Raw genomic sequence first — 20,430 nt, 5'->3', positions numbered from 1 at the left:
TTGGACCCCATAGTCTTCATTTACGCGGCTTTGTTCTGGTTTGCCGGTTGGTCACGAATTTCCACAAATTCAGTATATTTAGGCATTGTTTCTTTTCCTAAATCTTCATAGTCTAACCCTCTAATTTCCCAGGTTTATTTTATTATCTTTCGCTTTTAATAACTGTTTTCGCATCTCTTACTGTGGTAAAAATGGGAAGGGAAATTAAAGATTTCATGAATTAAGAATTCGTTCGATTTATTAATTTGTTCCCTTATTTCACTTAAATCATGGGTTATTTAGGGAACAAAATTAATGAAACATGGACAATTGCCACATTAATAATTCGTAGGAATGAATTGACAAGTTGTAGGAATGAATAGACTACCTGTCCTGTCACTGTGTCCCGCAGCCCTGCAAAGCGCACGATATAAAACAGTTATCTGATGAAATGATTAGTAACTACATTTCTATTGCATTTAATGTTGAAGAACTTTTATGTTGTTTCTATTTTAATGTACTTTAAAGTTTAAATCACATTAAAAGCTTAATTTGTACATTGTGAATGAATGATGATGCTTTTATATATCGTCACCGTCACTCACAGCCGCTCGCACGTGTTGAGTGCGCATGAGCCGCACGCAGCCCAACATTGAATCGGTTAACCGACCATCGATAGCCTTAATCGATTGCATCTCTTATCGACAATTAATCGATCATCGATTAATCGTTGACATCCCTAGTAGTGTATCATTTATGCACTACAAGTACAGTTATTTTTATTTCAGAATACATGCATTTGTCACACAGTATGTGTGTGTTTACATGTGTTACATGTACTCACCCACACAACTCTTTCCTTGTGCATGTGGTTGATATCCAGGGTAACAGTGACACATGTAACCATTCTGTGTGTTCACACACTCTCCATGACCACATATATTCCTGTTCAGCTTGCAGTCATCCATTGCTGTGATACCAAAACCCCAAACACAATCATAATTGTGAAAAAAAAAGAAAAAAAAAGAACATTTAATAACACTTTTCTCATTAAATTACCAAAAAAGAACCTTGCATAGACCAATACCGCAGAGTTAACTGACAAGCTGTCACGAAACTCACGTGAGACCTGCGTCTGGGCCAATTCATGTGAATCACTCTCTGGAGGCACATGGACTATGGGAGGAGTTGTTGGCCTGGCCACAATGACTGAAGAAATGGAAGTAAAAATGGAGAGGTAGGTAAGAAAAAGACACATTTTGAAATACTTAAAAGATTGTGAGCAAATGAAAAAGAATGAGACTGAAAAATAAATGCAGATAATTAATGTTAAGGACACAACATTTGTAATTTTGTGGTGATATCTGCATTAGCATGTGAGCTATGGAGAAAGACAGTAACAATAGATCACAGGAAACGAGAGATCCAAATGCAGTGTGTTTAATGGGGTAATCCAAAATCCAAATCCAAAACAGGCTAGAGGTCAATAACGGGGAAAGCAGTCCAAAAACAAGAAACACAAGAAACAAGAAAACACAAGGGACCACGAGAAAACCGGGTGCGGGAAAACAAGGACTCCACGACACAGATAGAAAACAGACCGGTTATATAGATAGGTGAAGACGATGAAAGTGGAGAAAAGCTGAGTGCAATTAAAAGGTGTGCAATTAACCGTAATGAAGGGACAAGCCTTGTGGGAAATGTAGTGCCTGCAGTGGGGTGCCTATGGGGAAGTGAGACCACTAGTGGACACCCAGGGAAACACAGACCAGACGTGACAAAGACACAGCACTACACTTTCTAAAGTGTACCTGGGTGGCGAGGCACGTGCGTGCTGATTGTAGAGGGCAGCATGGGCGTGGTTGTCTGAATTGGGACTTCCTGTTGACATGAGACCAAAATCAATTAAGTGAACAGTCTACAACTGATCTTCCTTCATATACTTATCAAAACTCTGACTGAGATTTCTGTCAAAGATGACTTTTGATTTCTGTTCTTCTCTCCATTGATAATTCAGGCTTAAAACCAGAATCTTACCGGAGGCTTGACCTCTGGAACACAAACACAAAGATACAATGAACAATCAGTCAATAAAAAACATAGCAATCATGCTTCAATAATTTTGATCTGAGAAATTATACAAATATCTGTACCAGTGTCAGGATTAAAGTGTTCAATACTGGTCAGAAGGGGCTGAATGGACAGAGTGCCATGATAGGTCAGGAAAGACATCCCCTTCCCCGCTGGACAGATCTTATTAAAGGAAGCTAGAGAAACAGAATGAGAAAGAAGGAAGCATTAGAGAGAGAGAAGCCAAAGATTAATTAGTCAGAGATTCGAAAACTTCTCTAAAGACACGGAAACATGTTCACAACAGGATGAGAAAAATTCATAATTGAAGAATTGACACTGGATTTTAATTCGACTGGCACAAAGGAATATGAATAGGAATGACAAGAGGAGGAATTTACTGGATTCAAATAAGAAGAAATTCGACACAGGTAATGAATTCTTGGAAGTTACGTGTTCTTCCACCCTGATCCACAAATGTTAATACAAAATGTCTATAGGTAGCATTTCAAACAGCTCTTAAATATTTAAACATCAAACTTTGAAACATTTTCCAAAACGTCTAAACAAGGCTTTTTAAAAATACTTTTTCTATTTAAAAATGACTGAATTTAAAAATTCAGAAATTAAAAGCAATCTCTAATCAATTCTGAATTGTGCACATCCCCCCTCAGAAGGCACACTCACCTGTCCCATCCTGTGGGCACCTCTCACAATTGCTTCCCCATGCTTTACCCACAGTGCAACAACATAGCTCCTGGGTAAAGTGTGTTGGAAAAGCATGCTCGCATTTCCCTGCTTCTGTAACCATCCGATAACAGAGCCCCTGCTCGACAGTTGCTGTTGATGCTAAGAGAGTAAAAAGATCTTTATGACGGTTTGTAGAGCATACTGTATATTTGTGTTACATGTGAGTTGTGCACACATATTTATGTTTTACCAACACAGCGTGTCCTTTCTGCCAGGACATAACCAGGATTGCAAGTGCAGCGGAAACTTCCCTGTGTGTTTAAACATTCTCCATTCTGACACAGCCCCTGCATCATACATTCATTTATGTCTAAAGGCAGAGAAAGAATAAAAATGCAAAAGAATCATTAGTATTTGTGATTAGTTCATGAAATATGTCCAAAGTAAATTGAGTTTTTATTTTTTGTTCCTATACAAGCCATGAGTAAAAGAAAAGAGGAAATTGGCTTAGGGTCAGGATGAGTGTTCAGATTATGCTCATGGGTAAAGATTCAAGATTGCCTAACATTGCCTACAATGGTCAAAAGACTATCCTTAAAATAATTTGAATTCCATTAAATCAAGGTAAACCAGCTGAGAAAATTCATGTCAAAAAGAAAGCACTCTTTTTGTCAAATATAGCTTTGTAACTGATTTTCCAGCTGTCACTGTAAAGGCTGTTAAGTAACTACAATTGCAGTCGGAGATGATGCTGATGGGTTTTCCATCATCTAAGAATTTCTGAACCTGAATTACTAACAATTAAAATAGTGATGCCAGAAATTGTTTCTTTTCATTTTTTGTAAGTTCTTTCAATTGAGATTCAGGAGTAATATATATATATAATAATAGTAATCTATTGTACATTGGTACCTGCGGTTTATCCAGTGGAATCTCAAGAATAAAACACAAAAAACCTCTGATTTGGCTATGCAGCAAATAGAAATAGAAACCATTTTTTCTGCCTGTGGCTGGCTGTGATATTTCTACTAAATGGCATCAGAGAAAATGTTTTGGCAGGCGTCTTGTCTGTGTTAATTTAATGCTTATTGATGTGTAACATATCTACAATTTGTAAAACCTATACAACACACACTATCCAGCATGTATATACACATTACCTTGGCAGTGAGTGTTGTTGAGTCTCTTGTATCCCTGAGGGCACGTGGAGCCAAAGTCCTCTACTATAGTCTGGTGTTTCCCAGCATCTGAATGAGAGAAATTCAGACAAACTATTAATCATTTCTACTGCCAAAGCATCTCTACTAGGCTAGCTTGTTTGATTGTTTAAATATACCAGAACATGAAACTATGAAACAACAAATCAATGAAGGGAATATAAAAGCCTAAGGAATCCCCAATAATCAAAAAAATATACTTTCAAACATATTGATAAACTCATGTTAAATATAAAAATACTGTATTTAAAAGAGCTAGTTCATATCACGCGTCCTGTGACAAATCTGCTGCATCTGAGCATGGAATTAGATGCATTCTAACATAACTGTGGCATTAAACTCAGTTAGTGAGGGCTCGTTTAAAATATTCCACACATATAGGCCGTTCAGATTACTTGTTCAAGTGCAATGAAATTCCTTATATCTGCAGACGATGTACGTCTGTTTGTGGATTGAGACTTTGTAAGGGACAAAACTATGTATTTTGCATGCTTGCATCACATTATAGTGTGGTATATCACTTAACTTATAACGCACATTATGTGGTGATGATGTAGAAGGACTATGTGAGAACCAATATGGATAAGTTGCTCTGCCGCCTTGTTATTATTTTGTCTTTATTTGTAACACCAAGAAAGAGTTAATCTCTCATGAATCAGAAGATCGTGTTGCCGTGTACCTGCCATCAAATGTGTGGGACACCAACTCCTCATTTTCTGTCTCTTTCATTTCATGTATTTAATGAGTTATCAGTCAAAGTTTTACAACTTCTTCACTGACTACAGGCGCGCGCACGTGTGTGTGTGTGTGTGTGTGTGTGAAATGCGGTGCTGAAGTGAAATAGCTGGCCAGTTTGATAGCCGAATTATAATAAATTAGGCGGCCTAATAAAAATAATAATAGTTACATTAATAGGAGAATGAGCCTTATATCATCTTGACTATTGACAGAGACATCTGCTATCGTCGATATCTCGGACTACCATCGTCTATGGGCACAACCCTATCTGAGAGGTGATTTACTGGTAGCATAGTGTGTTGTGTGTGATGTGCTTCACTTCTGTGTGTGTGAGAAAGAGAGAATAGGGCCGCGATGGGAACATTTCACTGAAGCTGATATTTTCTCTTCTTTATAAGAACATGTGAGAACAGAGACAGAGTGGCTTTCCAGAAGGCTTTTGCCAAAGCCAACATTTTTTTTCCCTCTTTTTTTCCAGCCTTCACTTTTGTCTCCTTTTACGGCAAAGGGTGTGTCATTGGAAAATATGGTGATGTTGCTGAGGCACGAAGAAACTCGCAGACATTCACACACACACTCGAATGAAAACACTAACACACATCCTCTCACACACAGAAGCGTTTACCGGGCCAGGATTACCATCTGACTGAGCTCTGAGACATCAAATGGGTTACAAAGAGAAAATGGGAGTGGAAAAAAAAAAAGCATTTTTCTTCTAGCCCACAAGGAAACTTAACTCCAAGACTGCAATGACACATTCCCACTCGTCAAGCTATGGCAGGGTGAATTTATAAGGAAAAACAGACTTGAGCAGTGGGACTGTGGCATGAACTCTTACTTTTTAAGAATTAGTAATGAGAAGTTGTTGTTTTTGGCCTGACACACACTTTGATCTTGGACAGAAACAATAAAATGCAACTTCCTAAGGAAAGTTATATTATATAACAAATTATTTGAACTTACAAGGTAGTGATGGGCATTTGTAACATTTATTTTGGCCCCATGAATTACCCACACTGCCACAGCAGTCTTCCTGATTGGTCAGGCCGGGGAGAGGGTTACTACTACACTACAAAGAGAGAGAGCACGAATTAGAGTCTCTTTTATATATATATATATATATATATATATATATATATATATATATATATATATATATATATATATATATATATATATAAAGAAATTCATAGGCAAATCAGATAGTCCGTGTCATCTTATCTACTGTCACTCACAGCCTGTTTGGGTGTGGTTTCCTGGAAGCACCTCCCCTTGGGCTTATGTGTTGGTGGAGGGAGGCGGGTCACTGTCTTGGCACTGTGAGGCTTGCTCTCTGATTGGTCGAGAGAATGGATGACAACTGAAGTGTCCGGCGTGTGAACAACACGAACATTGACCTGCACTGGAAAGATGAATGAATAGAGACCAAAAAGAAGGAAATATACAGTTATTTTTAAATAACTTTTTAATAAAAATGAAGTGTATTTCAATAATGAATGTTTATTTCAGGTAGTTTCAAAGGCAATAAGGTGTTTTTTTTTGTCTTCCAGTATTTCATTTTATTTCAATTTAAAATAGTATGCAATAGTATTTTAGTATACAATAACAACACTGTATAGACACATTTATATTGACCTTGATAGCATATGGTCATATTTGGGATCACTTATTAGCCAGCTGTTCATATGCCTATACATATACTTAAACAGACTAACCAATCCAGACTGAGCTAAAGCACAAAATGTAATAGAATGAGCTTTAGTCATTCTTTTGATAATTATTTGTGCATGGAAATATTCTCACATTGTTATTTTTATGTGTACATATGTAAGCAAATGAGACCACAGTTCAGTCAAATTAAAAGTGAAAATGTCCTGTGCGAATGAATGAAATTACCTTCAGAAGAGTGATGTCCAGTGCCTTGTAGAGTGAACACAGAGTGTGTCTGTGTCATCTGCTGCCGCCCACCTGTACCACCTGGCTCTAACAGACTCTTGGTCTCAGGCATCACCTGAGGAGAATCATTTATTCTCAGTCAATTATCAATCTAAAACAACCAGATCTAACAATACCCTCAAAAGCCATCAGATATATTTAGTATATTCTCGTGTAATCACAACTGGTCTTGATTCATTCGTTTGTCTGTTTGGAATCAATATGACAAAAAAAAAAAAAAAGCAACAACATTAGAAGTTTTCCAAGGATGCATTTACAAGTCTGTGGAACACACAGTCTGAAGGAGATGCTCACCTGCAGGGTGTATAAAGGCTGCTTGTTGCCACGAGAAGCTTGAGTCCGAAGTGGGAACTGGCAGAGGCGTCCCGTGAAGCCTGGTGGACAGAGACAGTGTGTGCGGGTACTGCATACTCCTCCATTCATACAGGTTAGAGGACACACCACTGCAAACACAGACAGATTACAGATTAGAAATGACATATCAGCTTTGGGAATATTTAGATACTATAGTTATTATTATTTACATCATGTCGTTTATATATTATAATTTCTTGTACAGTGAACGAGTCATTATCTGGCTCGGCTCAGTGTTCATCTTCAGTTCTCTCTTCACAGCAGTTCAGTCAATGTACTGTTTGAGTAAATTAATTACTCCGGGATATTGGTTTGTTTGAACTCAGAAGGAGTGTCAGCCACATTAAAAAAGTTAACAGCTTAAGTCATTTGTGGATAAATGCGTATTGGAGATGTGAACCATTTCAAACGATTCAGTTCGAATGTTCATACATCGAATGATTCGTTCGCAAACCGGATATCACAAACTGCTTTGTTTTGAACTCTCTCACACAGACACGGAAGAGAAGACAATGATGAATAAAGTCGTAGTTTTTGCTATTTTTGGATCAAAATGTATTTTCAATGCTACACAAAAATTCTAACTGACCCTCTGATGTCACATGGACTACTTTGATGATGTTTTTCTTACCTTTCTGGACATGGACAGTATACCGTACACACAGCTTCAGTGGAGGGACTGAGAGCTCTCGGACTAAATCTAAAATATCTTAAACTGTGTCCCGAAGATAAACGGAGGTCTCACGGGTTTGGAACGACATGAGGGTGAGTCATTAATGACATAATTTTTTTATTTTGGGGAACTATCCCTTTAACATATAAACAGTGTTTGGGAATAACGCATTACAGTAACATATTTCTTTCAGTAACATGTTCAGTAACACTTGCGTCACAACACACTTTTAGCCCAAAATTGTATTAAAAAATAAAAACACAGCAATCAAAAAATGCAGCAAATAAGTTCTGTTTCCTGTTCGTGGTCAGTCAATAGCTGCATGTGGTGTCCAACTTTGCAAATAAAGACTAAACAACAGCTTCTGATATGTTTGTTTATCGATTTATTTTTATTTTTATTCATCTACCTCTCGCTGTATTGTGTGATGTAGTCCAGTGAAGGCGTTTTTAGGGCGGGTTTTACTGGAGTGCTGCGAGGATACTGGCATGACGCGGCACGATTTCTGTCTTTGTGCTCGAGGTCCAAGGCTATTAGCTCCACCCGGCTCGCTGTTAGCCCTGGCTCGCACTGGCCAGTGGAAAAGCGGCTAATGAGACTTGGATCGTTTGTGATCCTTTCATCCTTTCTTGCATTGTGTTGCATTGTGTTCACTTTGCCAATTTTTCAGCTATATTGTTAGTAGCCTGGATAGCCCACAATTATTATGCTACACCATATCATCCTCTACTGGAGGTAAAATGCTCTGCAGTACATTTTGTCATTTCAGAATGTTAAGTTCTACTTCTGTAGAGATTTTGTGAAAGTAACTCAAAAGTAATACAGGAGTCATGTAATGCATTACAATTCTGAGACAATATCTGAGTAATATTTTAAAGTAAGGAATTACTTTTAAATTACAGTAACAAGTAATCTATAATATATTACAGTTTGGAAGTAACTTGTACAACACTGCATAAAAAGTAACTATATAATGTAAATCAGAAACATACATAGGAGTCAATACATGACAGCCACATCATCCACTGTGATTTAAAGAGTCAAAACATTGAGAGAAAAAAGTTACAAAAATAAGACAATAATATCAGCAAGAAGGCAAAAAAAATAAAAATAAATAAAACTCAGAGCAGAGTGTAATGTCACCAAAATTATGGATTTTATAGTTGAAACATTTACAATTAGGAAAAAAGTAAAACCCTACATATACTATATGCTAAAAACTTTTCTTATTTTATTTTGTAAAATAAAAATCTATGCTGTAGTGGAGTGTAGTACTAGATGGTGCTAAAATACTAACAATACTGCTTTTAAGTAGCAAAAAAATGAATGTTCAAAGTCCAATCTCAACTTAAATACATGATAAAAACAAATATCCATTAAATATCTGTATTTAAATTCCTGTAACAATTCCTGTAATTCCTGTCACATGCAGATTTAGACTTCTAGCCCATAATCAGCAAGAATTCATATTTAAACATATTTATCATCACATCAAGTTTATAGTTTTAACCTTAATATTTTATGTGTTAATACTGGATGTAAACAAGTATTTTCATATTTAGCCCTTGCTAAATTAAGAATATTGAAGAAAATGTTGTCAGGAATACGACTGATATACAATCATAAAACAAAACATCTTAAAAGCATTTCAAACAACAAGCATGAAGTCAGTGGACTGCAAAGATCTTGAGAACAGATGTGCAAAACAACTAAAAAAAAATCCAGATTCTTGAATCTAGACAATTTTGAAGAGCACAAAGACATATGATCAGGCTGGCAGTAGCAAACTGTGGCTCTCCTATAACTTGATGAGGACAACACACGGAAACAATTACAGCTGGCCGGAGTCTGTCTGCATGCGTATGAGTATGACTACCACCCACACACACACGCTCACACTGATTCAAGCTCCCACACCAGCACTATTCTTACTTTACATAAAAATAGGATGACTTTATAAGAGTGTGCTTACAAGAGAAGGAGAGAGAGAAAGCTAGAGAGAAGGGGAAACACCTGAAGCAAAACCAAGCCAGAAGATAATAAATATGACAGACACAAACAAACAACCACATTTCTAACAGAAACAAAAACAAACAGCCCTATGAGTAGAAAATGAACAGTTAAAAGGTTTCTTTCTTACTTTATTGCTTTCTTTCTACATGTCTAATGGTCCAGTATTCATAGCAGAGACATACTGAATGTAAAGTGCCATTCTGTCAGCGTGTGCATGTGTACCGTGAAGCTTTAAAGCCTATGTGGGTGTGAATATGAGGCTGTGTGTGTGATTTTATGTGTGGAAGCTTGTGTTTTTGCCTATGTATTCATAACTGTGTGTAGATTTGTGTGTGTGTGTGTGTGTGTGTGAATGCTTCAGTGTGTCTGTGCCTGCTGAGTTAATTGCAGTACTCAAGGTTTCGAAAATACAGCTTTAGTCACCATATCTTGCCCTCTCTTACAACCAAAATCTTAGTTTGATCTGTCAAATCTGCTTCCACTAGCTTTGTTTTGCTTATAAAATACTTACTTTAATCTCAGCAAGACCAGAACACTGACAAAAGCTTTAGAAATCTTAAAACATATTGTGTGCTCACGATTTTGGAGGAATGTCAAATACTTTCTTACTCTTTGTCTGAGCTAAAAAGCCTGTTAATGGATTTAACAGACCCAGTGAGTGAGTGAGAGAGAGTGTGTGTGTGTGTGTGTGTGTGTGTGTGTGTGTTGATGGGTGGGGTGTATACGATAGGACAGACCGTGTGATGATTTTCTGCGGGTTAGTCAGGGGTGTGTCTGCTGTGCTCATCTAATCCATTGCCTGTCTGAAAATCACCATGTATTTACAGTAAGAAACTGAAAGATTCATACCGGCTTTCTCACACTTCAGTATAAAAAGCATTGCAGTTAAATCCATAAACCTGCCACAGCAGTGGATAAATCAACTTCACCTCAGCAGGGTTCACATCAGGTCCCTAACTGCCTTAATCTGAGATATGCAAGGATATAAATAACCTTTTACTGATTGTGTTCTTCAGTCATTACTCCAGTCTTCAGTCGTGCTACATGATCCTTTAGAAATTATTCCAACATGCTGATTTGGTTTTTAATAAACATTTCTTTATAACATTTTTCTGCATTTATTTGAAATGGATTTTTTAACACTTTTGATCAATCCAAAGCACTATCCATCAAAACTGTCAGTCAGCTCTATATCTCTGTTCCTCAGTGTAGACTCTCATTCTGTCTGTTAGTGTTTATCTCATCTTGTGCTCAATAAATGTCTTTAACCCAAAATATAATTTACAAGCAGAGGTATGAAGACATTTATGTGCTGAACTCTCTCTGAAATCACATGCACACACACACACACACACACACATGCATTTTTAGAGCACATAAAACTTTTAAACAGTTACACAGCAAACCGCTGACCATAAACTGTTTTTTCAAAACAAATTAAACAACTAGGTATAATTGTTTCAGAGGTTTAGAAGAAAGTGAGACTGTTTAATATATTTAAACAAAGAAGTGTAAGCTGTTTTTCTATAATGCACCAGTGACAGAGAAGGAACTAGAACATTAGGTGTGTGTGAGAGAGGAGTACAGTACCACTGATACAGTGGTGCAAAAGCAAAGAAATGCTCACATTCTTCAGATACCCTGGCACAAAGGCCAGCAAGCTCAGACACATGCATACAGAGCACTGACTCTCCCTGGCAGAGAGACATATGACAAAACCACAATATATAAACTTGTGTTTATATATATTGCACCACTGTATCAGTGGTACTGTACTCCTCTCTCACACACACCTAATGTTCTAGTTCCTTCTCAGCCACTGGTGCATTATAGAAATTTAAGTCATTTAATACGAGAGATCTCTCAAAATGCATATTTAATTTAAGTGAAAGTCGTGACATTTGCCAAATGTGGTAGCCCATACTCAGAATTGGTGCTCTGCATTTAACCCATCCAATTGCTCACACACAGCAGTGAGAAGTGAACACACACCCGGAGCAGTGGGCAGCTATAGATCCAGCACCCGAGGGGACCAACTAGGGGTTCAGAGCCTTGCTCAAGGGCACTTCAGCCCACGGGTATTGAAGGCAGAAGAGAGCGCTGTTCATTCACTCCCTCCCACCTACAACCCCTGCCAGCACCAAGACTCAAAACAGCAACCTTCAGGTAACTAGTCCAGCTCTCTAACCATAAGGCCACAGCTGCCCCTGTCCTGAGTAAGATATTTTACATAAACAATGTTTACATTTATTCCACAAGACAACTAAAAGAGCTGAAATTATTAAAATTATATAATAACCCCATTCAAAAGTTTGTTGGATCTTAGTACTGTGTGGTTACCTGGATGATCCACAAGTGTTTTTTGTTTTGTGATAGCTGTTCACGAGTCCCTTGTCTGTTCTGAACAGTTAAACTGGGAACTATTCTTCAGAAAAATCCTCCATCTCCTGTGGAATCTTCAGTTTTCCAGCATCTTTTGTATATTTGAACCCTTTCCAGCAGTGACTGTATGATTTTTGAGATCCATCTTTTCACACTGACGAAAATTGAGGGGCTCAAACACAACTATTAAAAAATGTTCAAACATTCACTGATGCTCCAGAAGGAAACACGATGAATTAAGAGCCAGGGGTGAAAACATTTTTTCCATTTAGTACTGCCTTTCGGAAGCAACAGAAGATACTTCCATGGTCCTGGAAAATAAATTAATTACAATTTACCTTGATCTTCAAATTCTAAAAGTTTTCACCCCCTGGATCTTAATGTTTTGTTTTGTCCCCAGTGCTTTCGTGTCCGTCACTTCTGAGTGGCGCACGCACAAAGCCGAACTCATAAGTCCTTCGCCCAGAGCTGCTTCCATGCACAATAGTGAACGCAAGCTATATTGAAGTGATTAGTACGTTTTGAATATGGATGTTTTTATTACAAAAACGCACCGATTCGCTACAGGCCTTTGTTCACTCCCAGGAGCCATGCGAGACATTTTTTTTTTTTTATGTTTGGGTGCTTTTTATGTTACTTCTTTTGGACAGATGCATGCAACGCCCACTGAGTGCAATTAAACAGCTTGAAAGATCAAAGACAATTTTTTTATATATAACTCTTACTGGGTTCGTCAATGTCAGATTAACATTGTGATGTCTGTCAACCATCGGCGATGGACGATGGCATAGTCTATCGGCCCAACCCTAGCACACACCCATTATAATTCTGAACCCAAGTTTCCCAAAAATATACTACCTGTATATAATCATTATCAGCTGTGTGTTAAACCTGACATGCATAAAAACATCAGAAAGACTTTAAAAATGCATAGAGAGAAGTCTAGAAAAGAGAAGAGTGAGTGTTTGCTGAAACGGAATGTACATGTACTGTACTGTATCTCAACATACATAAACACACCATACAAATATTACACAAACACAAATATTAACATTCTAGCATGTATGGATGCCTTTTTCTTGTGAATACAGAAGCATTTTCTTTCAAACATTTTCCATGAGAACTAGACAGGTTTAGCAATAAAAGCTTTTTGACTTCCAAAACACACAAATCTGCTCTCCAAAACTTTGAAACTTACTTCAAAGCACCTCTACTTTTGTCATGAGTCTGGCCTTAGCTTAAAATAATTTTCAAAATAACTTTCATCCACAGATCTTACAAAAAAACAAACAAACAAACACATCAAATAAAACATCAAACCTGTGTGGGCCAACCTCTCCCTTTCATCTCAATGTTTACATTTTCCTGCTATGACACAGGTCTTGCAAGCTTCTTATAGACTTTCATCAAGAACATGCGCCTGGCCCAAAGTTAACTTCTGGTCTGTGTTTGTTTATCAGTCTGTCTATGGTGCTGTCTACAAATGCAGTTAACGTTCAGGTGATGGTTGTGCTGTGGGATGTGTTTCCCATACATTTATTTATTTGTGGCACTATACAGTATCAAAACTGACTGATTTTCCATAAGGCTTCGTTGAATAAACATGAGCACGTACTGCACAATTAAAAATCCAAACGAGGCACAGGTGTTTTTCTATCACTATATTTCTAAAGGAAGACTATCTTTAATTAGTCTATTAAATTTTCGATGTCATTTTCATTTCATCTTGCATGTTATATGCCTGATAAAGCAGCATTTGTAAGCTCAGCGCTTCTTTGTGTACAGCAGTTACTGGGGAAACCTCTGTTTCTCCCAATTTAAAGCAACTCCTACTGGTACAGAATGAATTAGCATTTACAGTAATTCAGATTTACGCAGCAAACATTTTTTACTTATCAAAAATTATCTTCTCTAGTGGGACTACTTAGCTGTTGTTATTGATTCTATTTGGAAGTCTACCGGAAGTTAAGTTAGGGCAACAAATGCGAGCATGCACAGAAACGTTTGTTTATGTTGTTGCCATTGAAACCATCTATACACAGTCACATGGGGGACAGCATATATATGTATAGATGCCCCATTCAATGGCTCCTAAGTTCAGCTGCCATTTTGGAACTGTCAACTTGACGTCATTCACAATACTGTAGTTTCTCAACAAGCCATTGAGCCATTCTGTGCAGGACTGTGGAATCTTTCGAATATTCAGTGATTATTACCATGGTGAATGACATCAAGTTAACCGTTACAATATGGCGGACGGCTTAAATATAGCAGCCCATAGAAACAGTCGCTAATGAGGCATCTATGTATATATATCTATGGGGCCAGAACATGTCGTAACCTTGGCAACAGCAGAGGTTCAAGATTCTGAAAGTCAAATGGCATAGAAGGATGGAATGCTGACAGCAGACTGTGATGTCATCAACAGTGCTTGATGGGTATTTGTGTATTTATGGAGAGAAAGGAAGAGGAAAAGGGACATTTAGAATGGAATATTGCAGAAGATTTCATGTGCAGAGGGAAAATAATCCAGACACTAAGACCATGATGAAATGACTCCTTGGAAATTTCTTTTTTGAGAGTTGTTGAAAAATATATGTATTTGGAAGCTATTTATACCTTTTCTTGGAGCATGCTACTGTGAATCCAGAATGGTCAAAAGAGTCTTGATGTGGTGCTTTATCTGTCCGTGTTTAACTGAAGTTGTAAGGTTTAGTCTGACTGAGAAAATATTGATGTTTTGGTGTCTCTGTTTGCAATGGCACCAATGAAAATGAAAACCAGACATGATGTCCCGGGCCCCTGGGGACATCACTGCCTCTTACTGATCTATGATTATTCTGAGATGTTATTAACCAGTAATATTTAAACGTCTAGGCCTTTCCTAAGTCAGGGTAGTGCCATTTTTAACTTTTAACAGGAATGAAAGCAAGGCTATGAGGGATTGAAGTACAGCGTGCTTAACGGATTGTACCATTGTTTAACAACATGTCAATTGATCAGATGACTAAACATCTTTCCAAAAAAAAAAAAAAAAAAAGAATTCAAAAACTAAAATATTTTTCATTACGTGATCTATTACCTTTATACAGTATGTACCACTGTAAAGACTGTAGTCTACCCCTCACAGCAACGTTTTCATTCGTGGAAAATTCTAAATGGTGACTGCCCTGACTAAGGGATATAGTTCACCAGTTCAAATATTTTTTGAAGAACTGTTTTTGTCTATATAATAAAAGTCAGTGGGATCCAAAACAACTCTGTCTGGACCTTATTGACTTTCATTGCATTGACCAAAAAAGACATTCTTTGAAATATCTTATTTTATGTGCTTCAGAATAAAATAAATCATACAGGTTTGGAACGATGTGAATATAACAGAAATGTATTTTTTAGCTGAACTTTAGATACTGAGCATCACAAAGGAACATTGGAGGGGATGTCTAAAATGTCCTAAAAGAATTAAATTAGTCGTATCACTCAAAAACCCTGTCTACTATCTTCACGATTTCACTTCTGAATAACCACAGGGTATGGGGCCAAATAAAAAATACACATACATATGAAGACATTCCTTTGCTCTGCTTTAAATAACTGGCCTCATTCTCACAGTGAAAAGCAGTGAGTTTACTCTGAGTAAACCAGAATGCTTGTTTAAGGGCCTGAGTTTCAATATTGCCCTTTTAAAAAGCCCACAGCTGCCACCTCTCCCTCAAAGACAGATACTCACTTATACATAGTGTTCTCTTATCACTTTCCAACACAACCTCGAATAATGGTTTCAAAGTCTTAGACTGGCAAGACCAATTATGACACAAGAAAAAAACTAAAAAACAAAGGTAAAGAAGGATGGCAAGGGGAAAGGACTGAGAAACCAGAGGTTGATGATACAGAAGGTAATAATAACTACTGCACTTCATACTTATGACAAATGGTAGATGACCACACTGACTCATACACTCACAAACACACAAGGATTGGCCCGCTTCTGGAATGTTCGGCTGGATTTCTGACACATCTTCCACTCTCAAACTGTTCCTTTGTGGCTTGCTGCATGGATTTTCCATGCGTAGCCTGAGCAAAATGAGTGCAGGGGAGGAATAAAGACTGATTAGCCCCAAAGACTTCATGTATCTAGTTATGTAATAAATCTGGCTCATACAATTGTGTGCAATCTAATCACAATTTACTGAGCACTGCACTGCAGTAGTCAAATAAAGAGGGATCGCAGACTGTACTGTAAGTAGAACTGAGTTAAATAAAGAAATTAACAGAAGTCCCCAAAATACAAGAAAATATGTGAGGCTTGCATGTGAAAGAGTAGCAAGTGTGTGTGTGTGAATGAGGACTGAAATAGTCATTGGGCAGGGCTTCTGTGGCATGCTGGCATCATTCTGGGCACTCTGCAGAAGTGGAGGATGGTTTGGGGTTTACACAACTCGCACCACAAAACCCAGATCCTGGCACTGACAGACAGAGAGAGGAACACAAAAAGAGAATAAGAGGCTGCTTTCTCAGTACTTAAAGGGGTCGTGAACTGAGACATTTACATTTCTTTGTTCTTTTGACATACAAGAGGTCACTGCACTATGAAAACATCCTGTAAGTTTCAGAACTCAAACGTTTCTTGTTAGTCTTAAAACAGCTTAAATTGAAGCCAATCTGCCAAAACGACCAGATGTGGAATGTGCTACTTTATGACGTAATAGTGTGGCTAAACCCCACCTCCGCAGAAGATGATCAACACTACATCACTGTCTGTTTAGTCCCGCCCACCGATTCACGCATGTGATGTAAATAACGAGAGAGGCAAACGCAGGTCTATGCAGAATAAAAAACTAACAAAAAAACAATAAAGATGGCTCAGAAGACAACAACATAAAATGGAAAAACACTTTGTATTGCCTTCCTTCTGATCCCAGGAAAGAGTGAATGTCATTGTCAGTAAGAATTAGGTCCTTTGTTCACTTCATTTTACCGCAAATGTGTTTACAAACAAACGTTGTCACTATTCCTTTGTCTGTTATTACAGATCGTTTGATATGTACTGAGTATTTATGTTTTGAACCTAAATCAAAGAAGCGTCCAAGGATGTAGGCAATCCGTCACACCTATTCAAACAGAGCGTTCAGATGAGGGGGCCAATAAGGACAGAAAAGGACTCATCTACATCTTTAATTCAGCAAATTCTCATTTTTTGGCCACAATTAACTTAACGAAAAGAAAAGGTAGAGACTATGCATATCAAATAAGATGAGTCAACATGCGAGTATGTCATATGGTCCCTGATTTTCCAGACGGTATGTGAAATCCATGACTGAAACCACAAAGTCTAAGTCAGGGAAAAATGTAAAATGTATGAGTCAGGCTTTAAGCAAAAGGTAAAATACTTCATGACTAACTCATTGTTGACATTAAAATAAAGGTTTGAATGTAGCTGCAGTGCTTATTTCCACTGAACACCATGAACTCTGGACTCTGGACAAGGATAACTAGCAACTGAAATTCCTTGTGAAGGAAAAATTCAAGTCTGGTGAAATTAAATAAATAAAACAAAAACAACAAAAACTTCAACCTGTCAGTGGGGAAGCATTATTAAAGAGCTTTTGGGGGCTTCTTGTCTATTCTCATAATCTTGTAAACCACCTCAGATTGTAATGCAAACAAAAGGACTTGTGTTAAAGAATAAGAGTATGAGAATGTGTCACAGACAATACAAATCATTTTTGTGTAGAGTAAGGGTTAGATAGGTCAGGTTTTTGTAATCTGAAAATTCTGAAGTGTCTGGGAGAATTTGAAAATGACTGTAGAGAGTTACAAATGACTTTCAACTTAGTCAAATCTTTTTCCTTTTCGAGCAAAACAATGTAATTTATCTGTAGACAAAAGATAAATAAACAATATCACTGAAAATAATTAATAACTGTTACAAAAAATAACTAATCTGTCAGACAAATTATTGGCCTAGGTCTTATTATAAAGCTGTGCTTGTTTTAGAATCAGATTCTAACAAATCAGAGAATATAGGTCAGCTATGATGTTTGTTATTCAGAAATATCCCACATCCTTCTACACTCACACAGACCATGAACCACAGATGCTCTTGGTCAGAGTCTTAGAGACTGATGTGTGGGGACTTCTTCAGACTTCCATAAATGTAGCTTTCTCTCAACAGTGACTCAGCTTCCTCCTCTATTTTTTACCACATTTATTTATTTTTGGACTCAACACATTCAAAAACACACAGGCATCCAGCAGACAAAATTAGAGAGAGCAAGAGGGAGAGAAAGAGAGACAACACACCAAATGAACCTGCTGAGAGGGAGAACTAAAATAACCATCACTTCATCACAATACTAATGAAAAACCCAGACAAATATGTTGGGCTAAACTTACCCACACTTACTTGCAGATATACTCTCTAAGCATATCAGCTCATGGCATTCTTGACTTGAAATAACAAACTGGTACAGCAACCCTTGCAGAAGGGGGTTTCTCTTACTAACATACAAACTATTTTAAGACTGTGTCGACTGCAAGTGTGTGTTTATGTGGACAAAGAGAATGTGCATGTACAGTATGTGTGTGTTTAAGAGAAGAGAATGTGTGAGCAGTGCAGATCTTGCTGCGTAGACTTTATGGCACCATGCCTTACCCCATCCAATCTGATACAGCTCAGAGTAAGAGCTACACTTCCAACCAGACAATATGCAGAAACCATTAAACATGAGTGAGAGAGAAATAGATGGAGAAAGAGAGAGGGGGTTATTATTGCATTTCCACTCACAGACTAGACTCACATGCCATAGGCTATATTCAATCATAAAGTTTGTACATTAAAGGGACATCTCACTCAAAAATAAAAATTCTGTCATAACTGATTCACACGTCCAAACTCGCATTACTTACTTTCTTAGATGAAACACAAAAAGACATTAGGCAGAATGACAGGCCCAGTCACCATTCACTTTCATTGTATGGAAAAAAGACGCAGTTAAAGTGAATGGAGACTGGCGGTTTCAGTCACTAATATTCTGCCTACATCTCCTTTTGTGTTTTTACTTCAGAAATAAAGTCACGCAGGTTTGGAACAACATTAGGGTAAGGAAATATGTGATTCAAGTCATTCAAGGTGAAAGGATTATTTTTGGGTAAACTAACGTTTAATTGTTTAAGGTTTAAGGTTTAAGGTCCTTCATCCAAGTGTGGCAAAAACTTCAACAATAGAGCTCGTGAGCAGCCCTGTCAACAAACCAAACCGAATAATCACCGTTATAAACTCGTTTGAATCGACTTACCGACTCTGAAGCCTGGCCCGGTCAGTGTGTCCGCCGACTGTCCGTTTTCACCGATGAGAGTCGTGTTGTTGCCCTGCTCGCAGGTGTCCTGACACTGGCCCTTCAGACACGTCCGTTTGCAGATGAGTGGCGCGATGACCACTTTGAAGCGCTCGCGAGTGGACGCGCGCTCGCCGCACAGAGCCAGCCGCTGGAGCGCGAGCCAGATGAGGAGCAGATGGGAGAGAATCAGCGAGGGCATGCTGGCATCCCTCAGTGCCAACACAGGGCATTCACGCTACCACCCCACAGTATCTCCCCGAAAAGCCTGCACGGATCAGAAAGTCCTTCCTGGAGCCCCGTTTGGAAAATGTACACAATCACGCGCTCTTTTCCCAAGCAGCGCTGGCAATGAAAGTCCTCGCGAAGAAAGTTGTCCCGATTCCTTCCTGCCTCGTTTCAAGTAAGAAACTTGACAAATCACGTCCGGTTCGGTAGATAAAAAATACAGATTATCCGCATCGAGGCCGTTTGCGACATTTTTAAAAGGCTTTTTGAAATCCTTACATGTTTTAAAAGGCAACCTGGCAGTGGAATAAGATGAAAAACTCCTCATTCCTTAAGGCATAGTTCTCAGTCTCTGCGTGGATGGCGTGTGTACGTATCGCAGTTTGGGAAAGTTTAGGAGGAGGAGAGGCAAAGCGAGAGCCAATCCACGGGCAGCCGAGCTGGCGCAGGGCCAGAGCAGAGCAGCACAGCAGCGGGACTCACAGCGGTTTTGACGTCGGTGCTTTTCCTCGTCACCTTTTCCCCTCGTTTCGAACTCATCAAGCGACCGGTGAGGGTGCTGCGCGCGATTTTCCGCTGCAGTCAGGGTCAATAAACACGAAAATGACACTAAAATGTCAGTGGAAATACCATCTAATTTTTCATGGGCAACACTAATTTCTAGTGTTTACTATTTGAGCGGCGCAAGAGCGCAGTTTACCACGTGATTTCCAAATCTTGCAAGATGCCTCCAACCCCAAACAAACAAACAAAATCTAACTGCTGAAAAGCGGTTCATTGGTCTTAATTGGTC

At 38.3% G+C, this 20,430-nt stretch overlaps 1 protein-coding gene across 5 annotated transcripts in view; it reads right to left on the bottom strand.

Annotated features, from left to right (window-relative positions):
• The window catches only part of LOC113076907 (latent-transforming growth factor beta-binding protein 3-like), a 41,011-nt gene extending 20,982 nt beyond the window's left edge, over positions 1-20,029 (bottom strand). For 2 of the 5 annotated variants that reach the window (XM_026249519.1, XM_026249531.1), the window contains exons 1-13: positions 19,371-20,028; positions 6,945-7,093; positions 6,591-6,705; positions 5,930-6,096; positions 5,658-5,763; positions 3,900-3,986; positions 2,990-3,109; positions 2,737-2,916; positions 2,133-2,246; positions 2,017-2,030; positions 1,791-1,860; positions 1,102-1,188; positions 824-949 (exon numbers count right to left, since the gene is read on the bottom strand). In XM_026249519.1, coding sequence (XP_026105304.1) covers positions 824-949; positions 1,102-1,188; positions 1,791-1,860; positions 2,017-2,030; positions 2,133-2,246; positions 2,737-2,916; positions 2,990-3,109; positions 3,900-3,986; positions 5,658-5,763; positions 5,930-6,096; positions 6,591-6,705; positions 6,945-7,093; positions 19,371-19,611 — 1,576 coding nt within the window. In that variant the 5' untranslated portion in view covers positions 19,612-20,028. Of the gene's footprint in view, positions 1-823; positions 950-1,101; positions 1,189-1,790; positions 1,861-2,016; positions 2,031-2,132; positions 2,247-2,736; positions 2,917-2,989; positions 3,110-3,899; positions 3,987-5,657; positions 5,764-5,929; positions 6,097-6,590; positions 6,706-6,944; positions 7,094-19,370 lie in introns of all 5 variants that reach the window. The other 3 variants (XM_026249523.1, XM_026249548.1, XM_026249540.1) reach the window with 2 other exon arrangements.
• Between the last annotated feature and the right edge of the window lie 401 nt (positions 20,030-20,430).

This window comes from Carassius auratus, chromosome 5, assembly GCF_003368295.1.
Source record: "Carassius auratus strain Wakin chromosome 5, ASM336829v1, whole genome shotgun sequence".
In the NCBI taxonomy this organism is placed as follows: domain Eukaryota; kingdom Metazoa; phylum Chordata; class Actinopteri; order Cypriniformes; family Cyprinidae; genus Carassius; species Carassius auratus.
The sequence above is the reverse complement of the archived record's forward strand: the minus strand, read 5'-3'. Positions and strand labels throughout refer to the sequence as shown.